Source organism: Tetrao urogallus, assembly GCF_951394365.1.
Source record: "Tetrao urogallus genome assembly, chromosome: 9".
Classification (NCBI taxonomy): domain Eukaryota; kingdom Metazoa; phylum Chordata; class Aves; order Galliformes; family Phasianidae; genus Tetrao; species Tetrao urogallus.
This window is the reverse complement of record NC_136822.1, coordinates 21,750,541-21,765,280: the sequence shown is the minus strand read 5'-3', so window position 1 is coordinate 21,765,280 and position 14,740 is coordinate 21,750,541. Positions and strand designations below refer to the sequence as shown.

At 44.4% G+C, this 14,740-nt stretch overlaps 1 protein-coding gene across 3 annotated transcripts in view; it reads left to right on the top strand.

Moving 5' to 3' along the window:
• Nucleotides 1–14,740, top strand: part of LOC306949948 (schwannomin-interacting protein 1) — a gene marked incomplete at both ends in the record, with an annotated part of 100,379 nt that overhangs the window by 16,852 nt on the left and 68,787 nt on the right. Inside the window, 3 exons of one of the 3 annotated variants that reach the window (XM_079540009.1) lie at nt 2,612–2,676; nt 3,509–3,589; nt 5,693–5,828. In XM_079540009.1, the coding sequence (XP_079396135.1) occupies nt 2,612–2,676; nt 3,509–3,589; nt 5,693–5,828 (282 nt within the window). Of the gene's footprint in view, nt 1–2,611; nt 2,677–3,508; nt 3,590–5,692; nt 5,829–14,740 lie in introns of those variants that run through there. The other 2 variants (XM_079540010.1, XM_079540012.1) reach the window with 2 other exon arrangements.

Below are 14,740 nucleotides of genomic sequence, written 5' to 3'. Positions count from 1 at the left end.
CCTCAGGCACTGTAAATGACACAGTGGGCTAGGAGGACACGAGTAATGTGATATTTGAATATAAAAAATGCACCTTGCAGCTTGGGTAAGGATCAGGCATAGCCTCTTTGATTGGGGGTTGGGGCTAGGTGGTCTTTGAGGTCCCTTCCAACCCAAACCGTTTTATGATTCTATGACGTGTTTGAATAACTGCCCTTAGTTATAAATTGGAAAACAGGTCTTTACTGCTGCAGTTTTGGGGTTTTCCTGTGCTGGGAGGGCTTTGTGCCCCAATCTCTATCTCTGCCCCCTGGGGAAGCCCTGTTGTACAGCAGCAGGCAGAGCTCTGAGGCAGAGATGCTCCAACGGTGGCACGTGTCCAGAAAGGATTCTGAACGTTAATTTTTAACACGTGGCCTCTGCCCTGATTTCTTTGTGCTGGTACAAACCCATGGGTATAAATAGCTCCACTGACCCAAATGGGTATTTTTGGGCACAGCGACAGCACAGGCTCACAGCCTGCTATTCCAGGTAAATATTTCTCTAGGCATGACTTTGCATCTGCAGAATTCTTCCCTTAGACATTACGCTAATATTGGCCTTTAGAAGCAAACTTCTCCGAAGCAGACTTTAGGGACCAGTGCATTTGTTGTTTGAATATTGATTTCCCAAAGGTATGCGTGGCTTAGAAACATCCAGGAAATGTTTTTTTCCTTCCTAAGCGGCCTTGTGCAGAAGTCACCTCTCTGCCTTTGCTGGCAGAGCTGGGGAGCCCCAAGTGCAGTGGGGACGTGGCTCATGGGCATGGTGGGGTGGGTTGGTTGGGCAGATGATCCTAGAGGTGCTTTCCAGCCTTAATGATTACACACATTTCTGCAGCTCCAACGAGTATGCTATTAGTGTCTGTATTCCACTGAAGTAGGAAAATGAAAACTGCAAGAAGTTTCAGTGTGTTCACATTCTACCAAGTTCTATAGAGGCACCGTAATTTGTCGCGTGTTCTAACAGAAGCGTGGATCTCTTCCAGTTTAATTTTCCCAAGCCTGAGTTTGCAGCTGGGTCGCTCCTGGTGTGACCTGTGCCAAACATCGCCCAGTTGGCTGCTGCCATCAACCCCTGCTCAGTGCCACCCAGGGTCCGGGCACAGCAGCAGAGCTGGGCCACAGCCATGGTTGCAAGGAGCAATAATCAATGCTTCATGTTTAATGACGCAAAACTGAAATTAGTATGGATTTTATGTCTCCTTCTCTTCCCAATTATGCAAACGTTACTGTGCCCCTTTTGTAGTTGCCTTATGTTATGGCTTTTAGACAGGCAGGCTGGTGATGTTTAATTGAAAGCCTGAATAGTCAAAAATGTCACAACTGATTTCGGTTTTTACTTTTTCTGTTCCGTCTTCACCCTTAGGTTAATAGAAAATGATGTCAAACACAAGAAATGATTTATGTAAGTTGTGCAGGTTTTGTCACCCAGGGCTATATATAAAGTCAATTGCAAATTGTTTTCACATTCTGAATTACCTTACAGTGCTCTGGGACACGCTGAAAAAATGACCGGCCGAATAATATGGGAGAATAAAGGTTATCTTCTGAACCAAACTGTGCTTCGAGGAAAACAATTTTGGAAGTTGCTTATTTTTAATGTGCCAGGAAAGACTGAGCATAAAAAGAAAGGCAAAGCCCTGGAAGTTTGAGGATGGGTTATTTCCAGTGGCAGGTTATGTATTATGAAAGAGGATAGAGATGCACCTTTATAAGTAAATCATGTAGGAACAGACCAACACTCTTCTCCTGCAGTGGCTGTGAGGCCAAGCTGTGCTCTGCAGTGTCCCAGCGTTCCCCGTCCTGCAGTGAACCACCTTGGTGGCCCGCAGAGATGGTCTGGCACCAGGAAAACGATTTAACATAGATTATAATCTGCTTTAATTCTAGGTTTGCACCTGCTTAAAACAAATATCTGTATTTAAATTGTTTTTATTGCATTTCACATTGTGTACTTCTCAATTTTAGCTCGGTTGCAGATCTCCACCATCCCTCAGCTCCCACCCCTTCTGAACACAGTATAGCACTGCTAGAAAAACACAACTTAGTTTTTAAGCCCTTTGTGCTGAAATTGATGAGGGACTTTTCCTGGACCCGTAGTGTGGATGCAGGGAACCCCATCTACGTCTGCAGTTCAGCTCTTGACGTCTCTTCTATTGAAGCAGGATCCAATGCAAATACCCAGGTGAAGATGGCAGGCTATGAATCTCAGCTAGCAACTCTCTTAATTGTGCAACTAAATACAGTTTGATTGCAGAACAAAGGGAAATGCCCTTTGGTGTGAGCCGATGCTCATCACCTCTTCCCAAGACCATCTTTCAAATCACAGCAGCCACACACCTAGCAAACAAAGGAACACTTTCCTCTTTCACTCTGCCTATTATTTTTTGTAAGTCTGATCTTTACCTGCTGTGTATATTGAGAAAGGTGTTGGTTTCTTTGTAGCTATTACGTATGTTGGGAAGCATGCCCTGAAGGCGCTGCCTGAGGCAACGTTGTGCTTTGTGGTTGGGCCCAATGGTTGGAGCTGGAAGGGGGATCTTTAGTCTCAGCCCACCAGCATGTTGAAACATTTCTCTCTCTTCTTCCAGGAAGAGCTCAGAAGGCTCCAGAACACCCTGGAACAGGTCAATGATGGCAAATACTCGCTTCAAAGGTAAAGCTGTGATTTCCACTATATCTCACATGTGTTTTTTCTTGTACATATATTTTTCACTTGGCAATATACTGGATCTACAAGGTCTCACATCTAGCCCACAAACAGTCCTTACTTTTAGTTACAGGAGGCTAATTTCTGAAAACTGGCACTGATTGGTGATGTAATTGAGCGTCCAGTTAAAGTCTCAAAATAACTCCCCAGGTTGGGGTCTGACCTTACAAATTTTCACGCAGAGTTCTTTCATTCATGTTGCCAATCCCATCCAAAGCAGTGTCCCAAGATGTTTGATTTTTATCTTGTAGCACTTTAAAATTGCTTTCTCAAAGCAATCGGTTTGCAGCGCCGACTCCTCAGTCACCATTCATCACAAAGAATTTTTCTTCATCTTCTTGTATGGCCTTTGCTGATGTAATTCATTTGCTGCCAGCATTACCATTGTTACTTTCCATTTTACTCTCCAGCTTTTCAAATGTAGCCCCAGGGATGAAAGTTAATTTAGCAAGAATATCTACTACATTTGCCAGTGGTTTTGTTTGCAGCAGCTTCTTTGCTTGGTGCGCCTGTCTCTGGGGCTGGCATCTAGATGGTTCAGTGCAGAAAGCTGCAAGGACTCAAGCAGCCCCAGCCTGGGAACTGGGTCCAAATTCCCTCTTCTTGTTAAGTGAGGTGGGGCTGGACATGGGGATTCAGATGCCTTCCCCCAGAGGCAGCAACACGTGCAAACAAGCGCCTCTTGCATGGTCTTGTCAAGTTTTCTGAATTAATTCACAGTGATTGCAAAAGTGTCATGCTGAGACACATCCAACCCATTTTCTCTTCTGTTTTGTAGCCATCAGCTTGCCATGGATGAGGAAAATAATATTGAAAAATATCGTATCAACTTACAGCCCTTGGAAACAAAAGTGAAAATGTGAGTAACCAGGAATGTCTTTTCTGCATTTAAGTGCTGCTGAGATTGTCAGATTCCTGAACCTCAGAACCCAGCTTGTGTCCACCCCATATGTCTGTGCAACTCTAAGTATAATGAAGCAGAGCACAGAGCAGGTTGTGCTTGAGCCCCAAAGCCACTGGCAAAATTCTGAGCTGCCAGGGTGGAGCATCATGCAGTTGTGCATACTGAAGTTCACTTCCAACCAAAAAGCTGCACTGAATGTGCTGTATGTGTTGATAAAACATTAATGCTTTCTTAAAATATTAAAAGGACATGAAGTTTCAAATTAAAATCCAGCCAGTGTCTTTTAGACATGCCAATGTAAGGCCACTGAAAAGAAAAGCCCAGAGAGCTTCTGAGAGGGGTAGCTGTACCTTAACTTCAGTTTATTCTCGTGCTTTAGAATGGAAAATACATGTAAGCATAAATATGTAAATACTGCTGGTACATGTTTTGCAGTGGAGCATGGAGCTGAGGTGATGTGAAGTGTAAATGCTTGAGATGTGAAGATGCAAGTTCTTTTTTAAGCAAAACACATTTACTGGAAGCTCCTCCACTGGCGTTTGCACCTGAGGCCTTTAGTTGATATTCCTGTCCATCTTAAAGCTGTTGTATGAAAGCAACGTGGGGCTTGACCGATCCAAATTGCTCTAAAATGCACGTTGTCCCCTGGCACAATGTGAGGCCTCTATTGCTGTTACCTGGGAGCAGGGGCTGAGTGACCCCCACCTCCCCACAACCTCCTGCCAGAGAGCTGGAGAGAGCCATGAGGTCTTAGCAGCAACATCTGGGGGCTGTGTGGGTTTTTTTCCTGCTTGTGGAACTCAGAGCAGAAGTGACACCTTTACTACAAAGGCAAAGTGGAAAGAGTATTCCTAGGACAATGAACATCTGTAGGAAAGGCTTTGGATCCTTCGGGTTGCACTAGAAAGCATTTGTAAGGCTCCCTGCAGGAGGGAGGAGCACGGTCTGTATTTCACACCTCCAAATTGCCAGCAGGAGTGGGGCTGAGGGTCACAGCAAGGAGTGCCCGGGCTGGTGCTGAGCCCCCAGGGTTGCACAGTGCTGCTGGAAGAGCAACCAGGGAGCTCTGCAGAGCTGAGAGCACACCGAGGTCAGGGTGCTGCACCCCATCACCAGGCATGGCGAAGGCTTTGCTGAATTCATCCGCCAGTGAATCAAACGTTAAAAATCCCCCAAAGGAACATTGCAGTCTCATTGCACTGCCGTAGTTGAGATGAGCCTCGGGTCAGAACTTAGCCCTGTTTTTCCGTTGGGTTGTCAGCTTGTTCCATAATTTCCTTTCACATCCGTGCTGTTAGCAGCACAGACTTGACAGCAAGGATCTCTGGTGGTGCTGCACTGCCACCTGTCGAGCTGCAGCCAGGGAAAGCACTGCAGAACGCTGCCCAAGCAGGTGCTCAGGGGCTGTGGGCTCGGCTGGCTTTACTCCTCCTCACAGTCGAAGCTCAGGGTTTGGAAGCAGAGCTCCTGCTGTATTCCCACACATTGCTCTGAAGCAGTTTTAAGTCCCATTGGCAGTGGGAGGTGGATTTCAGAGGGTGCTGGGCTGGCTCTGAAGGGCCAACCGTGTCTGTATTACAATCTTTATTACTGGTGTAAGATTTTTATGCTGTTCGTTCCTTTAAGCGGATAATTGTCTTCCTCTGTGTTTGCAAGCTGTGAGAGAATTGCTGAGTTAAGTAGTCTTAGATTTAAACTCACACAAGTGATTGAAGGATTAGAGATATAGAATTGTGTCTACTTAACAGGCATCCCAAGATACACCAGGAGTGCATAATACAAGGCCTACAGAGGTAATAAAGAATTCCATCTACTTAACAAGTGTCTCAAGATATGCTAGCAGTGACAGTGGACGTCCTACACAGGGTAGCAGTGCACAATAGTTTTCAAAACGAAGTGCACAAAGATAAGACCACCACGTTTAGATGTTGTACCGAGGGACACGCTGCAGTGGGGAACATTGGGTGATCTTGGAGGTCTTTTCCAACCTCAGTGGTTCTTAGCATAAATCCTTCCTGTGCATGCATTCACCAACTGTGTGCTTTGCTGTCTGCCCAGCATCCAGCGCGCATGGCGGCAGTACCTGCAGCGCCAGGAGCAGCTGGGCAAGCGCAGCCCCTCTCCGCCCTCCCTGTCCTCTGACAAGATGAGCAGCTCCATCAGCATGAACACCTTTTCGGACAGCAGCACGCCAGTGAGTACAGCCTTGGGCACGGTGATCTGTGGGCTCCTTTTTGATGGCTCCCATCGAGGGCTCTGCGGGAAATGAAAGTCGTTGCGGCGTCTCAAACGGACGTGTAAGGGGACAGTTGGGTGTCGTGACAGGTGTTGTGCAAGTGAGACATAGATCTGTCGTAGAAATCATCATCATAGGAACACTGTGTACTGCACACTGCAGTGCTACTCTGAGTGGGGAAAAAAGATGTTTCCAAAGTGTTTTGGTTTTTCTGTAATAAGCGAAGCTCTTCACTTGGGTGCGTGTTTGGCATTTCGTGTTGGTGTTCTCCAAAAAGAAAAAAGTGGCAAATTCTGGTGTTTTTCCAAGAAACCAATATGTTTTCTGGCATTATTTTGTTTTACTAAAAGAGACTTGGGGAAGTTGATCTAGGGATTAAAAATGAAGCTTGATTTTGGAAGCGATGCACCAACTGCATACTGGGAAGCTGCTGGCGGAGGCTGTGCTCCTCTTGTCACAGTGACTCCAAACCAGGAGCCAATTTTAGCAAATATTATGTGGGTTTGTGGCTGTCCCTGGAGTAGGCTTTTTTAGGTCAATAAATCAGATAGATATCGAGCCTATAAATACTGCTTTCAGCTTGGAGACAGCATACATCTGTTTTGAGGAAGCAGTGGACCCGAGCGCAGAAAGTAATTCAATAGCTTCAAAAAAATACGAGGTAAAAAAAGCCAGCATGTCAGGCTGTCCCAATAAGTACAGGTGAGGTATGTCATGTTGCCCAGCTGGGAGCACGTGGGGCAGTTGGGAGCACACCCTGCAGGGCATCAGCATGAGGGCAAGGTGCTTACTTATGGAAGCTTTCGTGGAGATCACAGGGCAGCATTTGGTGACTTCCAAATTCACTGCATAGTGGAGAAGCCAGTGGGGTTCTTAAAACAGGTGAAGCATCTGTGTGAGGAGGTGGTTTAACTGCATCTTTGGAGCCTGTTTGCCGAGTCCAAAGCTGGAAAAATGCCCCACGGTGCAGAACACAGCATGGTCCCAGGGATCAGCCATGACTTTTGTACTTCTGGTCTGCAAGTTAGAGGACATTTCAACTTCTTCCTCTGCTGGGCTGTGTTATCCAGGTTAAACCTGACAAGAGGTGAGCTGCTTCCTGCAGCTGCTATTTTTGTGGCACGGCTGTGGTTGGGCAGGCAGCATCGGGTTTGACAGCATTTAATGAAATATTACTGAGAGCACACTGCTCTATTTTTAGGTGCCTCGTGCTCATAGCTGGAGGCCAGGATGATAAAGTGTGTCTCAGCATTGGGTTATGTGCCAATGTCTCACATATCGAGTGAATTAAGCTCCTGTAATGAGAGAAATAACTTGGGGGCCTGCTGTTACCTGGGGCAGAGGCACAGCCACCACCAGAGGTCACCCCTGCCCCACACACAGAGCTCCTGTGGGGTCCCCAGCCCTCCACGGGAACCTGCTTGGGAAAACAACACTTTCTCAGCACTTCTGCATCTTACAGGAAAGTGAGTACATCTCACTTGAGTTGTAGTGATGTGAAACATGCAGCTTGAGACACTAGAATTACTGCATAGTTTGCATTAACATTGGGTTAATGCCTGTTCATCCAACTGCTGCATCATACTTGTTTAATGCGAAGGAAGATGGGAATATTGTCTGGCACTTGTCTGGTGCCCGGTGCCAATAAGCTTTGAAAACTCAGGGAACGTTTCTGAAGGCCAAAAGAACCCATTCTGTGTGTCCTTGGCTATTGCAGTGCCAAAGATCTGGGGCACCCGCACTGCGGCTCTCAGCTGAGGCACTACAACTCCAACAGACGCCTCTGTGCTTTCCAAAGTCTTCCCAAACCATTTAAAATCAGATTTATGTTATTGTTCTGCTTGCACTGGAGAGTGCTGGGAGACACTGTGAGCATCAGGAGCAGAGGAGGGAGGTGAGGAGAAGCCATATCTGTGGCCTAAGAGGAGATGGTTGAAGGTGTGAGATCTGGTGGGGAGGCACTACTTCTGTAAGTCCAGGATAGTTTTGTTTCATATTTACCTCTAAAGAAATAAAACAGCTGTGGTCCTTTGTGGATTGTGGTCCTGGCTGTGTGGTGAGCTCAGAGGAGAGCACACAGCAGTGCTAACAGTGGGTCACCCATGCAGGACCTTGAACGCATGCACCGAGGACAAATTGTGATCGAATGCGGTGTTGCTGCTGCCCTAAGAAATAATCTTAATGCTAGTCTTTGTGTAAAAGTATACTGTGCTGAGCAGTATGAAGTCTCCCAAATAAAAATTTGGAAGAGAGGGAAAGTCAAAATGAAAGTTGTGCTCCCTGGAGAGGTTTTTCATCTCTTTTCCAAAGAGGCAGAATGCAGCTAGCATGCCAAAATATGTTAGCAATAAGCGGTGATTTGCAGATGGGAGAGAAAAATTTATGAAGTATTCTGAGAAACCACTGTCACAACAGAGCCACTTAATTCAGCTGAAATCTAATCCTGGTTTTCGATTTCCTTTTGCTGTGCAAGCCTCCTGGTGCTCTGCTCAGCTGCATCGCAGGTACTTCTGGGGGTGAAAAAGTAGTTGTCTACTTGAATGATGAAAGGCAGAATCTCTGTCCACAAAACAAATGAGAGCCTGTAGGCTGACGAATGCAGATTACTGCAGCAGGATGGGTATTGAAACTGCACACACCAAATATCTATTTGTACATGTGCATGGGTCCAGCAGCTGTGGTGAGGTAGAATTTTGAAGCTCTTAATTGGATGAATAATACCTGAAAACGAAGTATCAGCACGTGCAACAGGTATGTTGCTGGAGAGTGTAGAATAATGTTTGGTCATTTGTAGCTGAAAGAGAAGCTCTTTTCCACTGTGACTACAGACCTCCTGAGGCATTTGTAAGGGGAAGTGAGGAACTGGGCTGATAGAAGTCGTAGTTAAAAATGTTTTTTCACTCTCTTGCCCTTGAAACTTTTCTGTTCTTAGAGAATAAGACAGAATGTGCAGATTGGTAGTAGAAAAACTGATTGAAACTTGGAAACTGAAATCCAATGAAAAGCCTGTAATACCCAGTCAAAAATGCTTGGAATCAAACACACGGCCTTCTCATAGCACGCACATAGCTTGAGTGCAGCATGGGAGGAAGGGCAGTGCACCCACAACCAGAGAAAATGATTCTGACCCAGAAGTGTCAACAACACCTGAGACTGAGAAGGAAATGGTGAAAGATGAATTTCAAAAGCATAGAAGATTTTCTGCTATTTAGTTAAGCAAAGTACCATAAATCAGTGAAAGACAAATGAATGCCTTGTATGTTGTTGCCTACAAGTGCCAGTACAAGATTTTAAAGTCCCTTTTTTTTTTTTTTTTTTTTATTTGGAGATTAAACTTAGAGGATAAAGACCTGTAATTGTTCACAGTGTGATTTAATCTCCTGTTTAAAATGAATCGGTTCTCTTTTAAAATGTCAGGTCAAATTGTCTAAGTGCCTGCTAAACTGCTTTTATGTGAATTTGACTCTTCTGATTTTACCTGTAATTGATACCAGTTACATAATACTGAAGTTTTACCTGAAAGTAACAGATTCCCTTCCTCTTCCTCTCCCTCTCTCCCAGTATCATTCTTGACAGTGGGGAAAAAAGCAATGAGGCCATCTCTAACTGTTTGTGCTGTAGTATGCAGTGTTCCCTTGGGCCTTCCTCCCAGTAGAATACAGATATAGTGAGCAGAATGGATGTAACTTCAGTGATGAGGTGGGAAACATATTTTTCCTGTTAGACTACAGCTTTGTAGGCCACAAAGAAGGGGTTTGCCAACTGTGTTTGTGTGTATGTAGTACAGGCGATTTTCTAGCTGCTAGAAAATGCCTACTGTCAATCACTTGTCAGATTACTGGATGAGGAGCACACAATAAGCATCTGTATCATATCCAGTTACTTCTGCTTTCCTTTTACATTTTTAGTTTAAATGAAGAATAATTAATGAAAAAAAAAAGGAGCAACAGAAAGATTTGAAAATAATCTTCTTTAATTTCTTTCTTGTGACTGTGTAGAAAGGTGGCAGAATTCACCTTTCTCTGTGGTCTGTGGCTAAGTTCCTGGTTTCCTTTTCCATCAGAAATGAACAGTATCTCTAGCTACTCAGAAAATAAATAAAGATGATGCCAGATATGTCCCACTGGCAGTTGGCTGCGGGTGTGACCTGTTTTTCTGATAACATCACATCTTCAAATAGTTCAGTCTCAAAGGCATAATCTGTGAAAGCCACAGAAAACCTGATAATCCTCAGCAGACAGGCAAAAGCTAGTGCGAGACAGCCCCGGGTCCAGACTTCTCAGAGCATTGCGGCGGGGTGTTGGCTTTAATTTATTTATTTCTTCATTCCTTTGTAATCTAATCCAAAACACTGGTATGGAAGCGAACGGATTTTTGTCCCCGCTTTGGGTCGGAGCGACCCCGGGGCCTCCAGCATTGCGGAGAGCGGCACCGCCGCCCGTTCAGCACTGCGGACAGCTCCGCCCCCCGGCGCGCACCGCACGGGTCGGGCTGGGGCCGCCCTGGGCTGGGGCCGCCCTGGGGCCGCTGCTTGTTTCCATGATCTCCCTCCCTCTGTGCTGGAGTGGCTGCAAAGGCAACATAGGATCATAGAATCATAGAATTGCAAGGTTGGAAACAACCTGCAAGATCATCTAGTCCAACCGTCCTCCCATCACCACTGCTACCACAAGCATTAAACCAGATCTTGTAGCTCCACATCCAGGCGCCTCATCCACTGCCAGGAATGGTGACTCCACCACCTCCCTGCGCAGCCATTCCAGTGTCTGACCACTCTCTGAGAGAAAAAGTCCTTCCTTATGTCTAATCTAAACTTCCTCTGGTACAACTTGCGGCCTTTCCTCAGTCCTGTTTGTTGCCTGGGAGAAGAGGCCAAGCCCCTCCTCATCACAACCTCCCTTCAGGAAGATGTGAGTGCAGTAGGGTCTCCTCTGAGCCTCCTCCAGACTAAACAATTCCAGCTCCCTGAGCTGCTCCTCATAAGACTTGTACTGCAGACCCCTCACCAGTTTTGTTGCCCTTCTCTAGACACGTTCCAGGGCCTCAAAGTCTTTTTTATAGTGAGGAGCCCAAAACTGAAGAAAGTACTTAAGTTGCGGCCAAACACATAAAACAAATACGCATCAAACACAAGATTTCTACTTTGCCTCAAAGGGTTTCCTGGAGAATGAAAATCATGTTATTTCAAGCCCGTGGCAGTATCCGTAATATTTGTTCTCTTGTGTTCAGAACAAAATTGCAATGAGCACAAAGTGAAATGCAGCAGCTTCTGTCTGAACACAAGGAAATACTTTTACAGCGTGAAGGTGACTGAGCGCTGACACACGTTGCTCAAGTTCTGGAGTTTCCCTTCTTGGAGATATTGGAACGCCACCTGATGTGGACCTGGGCAGCTCACTGCAGGTAGCTGTGCTCAGGCACCGTGTTGGGCAGGTGACATTCAGAGGTGCCTTCCAGCCTCAGCCGTTCTTTGATTCTGCAAAGCAATAGGTGGGAGCTGGAGCAAATTAGCTGGGCACGGAGCATATTAAATCAGAGATAATATAGACAACTGCAAAGAAATGTTTGCAAGTCATTGTGTTCTTAATTAAGACTCTTATCTGACTGAATTTCTTGTAACCTTGGGAGTTTGGGCTGCAATTAAAAAAAAAAAAAAAACGGTTCTACTTAGTATGAATTAGCAGATAATTTACTTAGCTTATTATTGGAGGAGGGAGTAAAATAGAAGATAAAAAACACTGGTATTTGATTTCTTCATAAAAGTTTTTATTATTCTTTTTAATAGTCATGCATATACAGCTTTGCTAAGGTTCCACTGCTTATCTTGTGCGTACATCATTTTCTGTACTACAAACTCAAAATAGCTACTCTGATGCAGGTTTAATAGTAAAATCCATGACTGCTTACAGTGTCCAGAGCTGAAGTGGCTTTTTTATTGAATCATAAAATGCACGTTGTGTCGCTGCTCATAGTGTGGGGGCGAACATCTCTCCAGAAAATCGACAGTTCAGACCACTCTCATCACAAAATGCAAACTTCTGTAAATGGAAAAGAAGGAAAAAAAAAAAAGTAACAGCCATGCTGTTACCACGTGCTGCTCACCAACAGTTTTGTAACTCTTTAATAGCAGTTTGTTTTCCTTGCAGCTATTCCCAACCTTTTAATAGATGTTATTTCATCCAAACGAGAATCAGAGTTTAAATATATTTTCCCTTGTTTTATATTGGTTACCTTTCTCTGCAGTGGTCTGCAGTGTAGATTGAGAGTTAAGAAATGTGTCCATTTTTGGAAAAAGTCTTGGGCAATGGCATGTCTTTCAAACTTAAAGTGCTTTATTAGAAGTTGTTGCCCTTGTGGCTTAGGAAAAAGATGTCCTGAATGCAATTATATGTAATGTTATTAATCACACAATTATAATATTGTGTATTTATAAACTGTGTCACCTTTAGCCAAAATGATCTTGGATTTCTATGCTGTAAGGCAGTGCTATTTAGAAGCAAGGAAAAGATCTACAGTCAAATCTAGTCTCCATTCACAGCAGGTTTAAAACTTCTTCTGAGCCCAATCCCCAGGCCCTGCGTCTGGCAGATATCTGGATGTTGGGATTTTGTACATTATTATTGAAGGAGCTCTGACCTTTTGGTCCTGGGAAGTTGTCTCATTGTTCCCAGTTGCAGCATGGATTGTACAAATGTTAATTTTGCTTATTTTGAATGCTGAACAACGCCTGTGCTTCAGAGGTGAGGCTTGCATGTTTCCTGCCATATCCTGTCTGAAATGATTTTGCAGCATGCTTTGGTTAAAAGACTGATACAAAAGGGGGAAGTGGCAAAACCAAGTGACATCAAATGCGTTTTCCTGCCCAGTCCCATAGCAGAAGGCACACAGAGAAAAATGTAGGTGTTTCTCTTCTCTCTAGCACTGACTCCCTTAGCTATCCAGCAGAACTGTGGCTGTGATATCCTACACTTCAGTGCCATTTAAGCTTTAATTACTGCTCTGTTGCAGGACTCGCACTCCGACCTAGTGACGTAAACCATGGAGCTTTTTAGTTCTCACTAGATCAGAGCAAATCAGTGCCTGCCCCTGAGCTTAGTGTCCCTTGGAGCAGCTCTAACAACTGTCTGAAGGTGGTGCACGAGGAAAGGAGGCCAGATTCATGAAACCTGCTGTCTGGGACATTCCTCACCACAGCACAGCCCTCCATCTCCTATTTCTCCTCCTGTTCTGTTATTCCCTCCCTCACTCTCTGCTTTCTCCATTCCCCCTGCTCACGGCTTCCCCTGTGTGCAGCTGTGAATGTTTTCTGTCTTGAGTATAGCATAAATACACTAAATATTCCTCTCACCTCAAGCCATCTCTCTTGGCTGAAAAGGGGACCCTCAACTGCTGCTCTGCCCTTTTTTCTTCCCTTTGGATCCTTTCTTGTTTTGTTCCTTCCTTCCAGCTGCTTAAGCAATACAAACCAACCCTGCCCTTCTGTCCTACTTAAAATAGGAAAATACCCTATAATGCACTGACAAAATTGGAGTTCCATGTTTAGGTAACCAAAAATAGTTCCAACTTTCCAAAAGGAATTCATGCTTTGTCTGACACCAAGTGCAGGACAGCTCTGCTGGGAGGGACGTATTTGAGAAAAATGCTATTCTTCTGGAAAGTGGAATGGCATCTATAAGCATGATTTAGTAATCCTGTTGTTTTGCCCTTGTTCAAGCTAAATATTTCTGCCACTGGTTTTCTCCGTGGCTAATTTGTTTCCAAGAGTAAATATTAAACTATTAGCAAGAATTGTTCAAGTATGCCCCAGTAATCCAGTCTTAAATAGGTGTGGATGGAGGTGGTACACAGAATGAGCTGGGACTGTACAAATAGGTTTTTACCTCTGGCAGTAAGCAAGCAGTATTAGCAATAGGGCAGTAGTTTGTTTAGGTGAATCTTCCATGAGCTAATGTAATTTGTGGTGATTAGCAAAGTGATCTCCAGAGCCAAATGGAAAGCGTGACTTGCTTCAATTCTTACAAATCTGTTATTCTATATTGCAGAGAAGCTCAGAGACATTAACTGTGATAAATGAATTAATACATTATGTTGTACATATTTTAAATCAAAGCACTCTGTAGCAACATACTGATCCCCTTGCCAAAAAAAACCTTATAATTTTGTTCCAGAAGGTCAAATAGAGAATTATTCTTTCTGTTTGTCTAGAATGGATTAGTAGAGCCCGCATGGCAAAATGAATCAAAACAAAGAGGTTTATGAAATAAGAGCTTGTTTTACTTGATATGAAGGCAGTAAAATGGAAAGGAAAGGTCTTCTCGGGAAGAGACTGAGTACTGAATTCTTTCTGCCCCTGCAAACAGTGTGGTTGGTATTCCTTCCACATCAGTGCAGTACCTCTAAAGCTGCACTCTTTTGGCCCAGTGAATTATTAAGGTTTGGCTCTAGAACTGGAACAAAATATGTCTGTAACTTCTGGACATTTGTAGGTACCCAAATGCAAGGGATCCCTGAGCTGAAGTCAGTGTTTGTCCTCTGTTGTACGCCAACACTGGTTACAAATCACAGTTTGCTTACATAGGAGCAGTGAGGAGACAGCAGAGGTGAAGGGGAGTACCAAATTCCTTAAGCAAGTGCAATCCTGACAAGCAGCTCCTTGAGTTTACATAGGTACACATAGAAGGAAGAGGAGCATTTCTACAGGGAGCATTGTCTTGTGTCTACAAGGCTGCTTTCATCAATCCATGAACAGCAAAAGGGAGAAGGAGCTGTATTTGATAAACATTTACCAAGTGATTTCTGTATAATGTAAAAATGCAAATCTTTGCATTTGCTGTTGAATAACGTAGATGGAAATGTAATTAAACATCAGG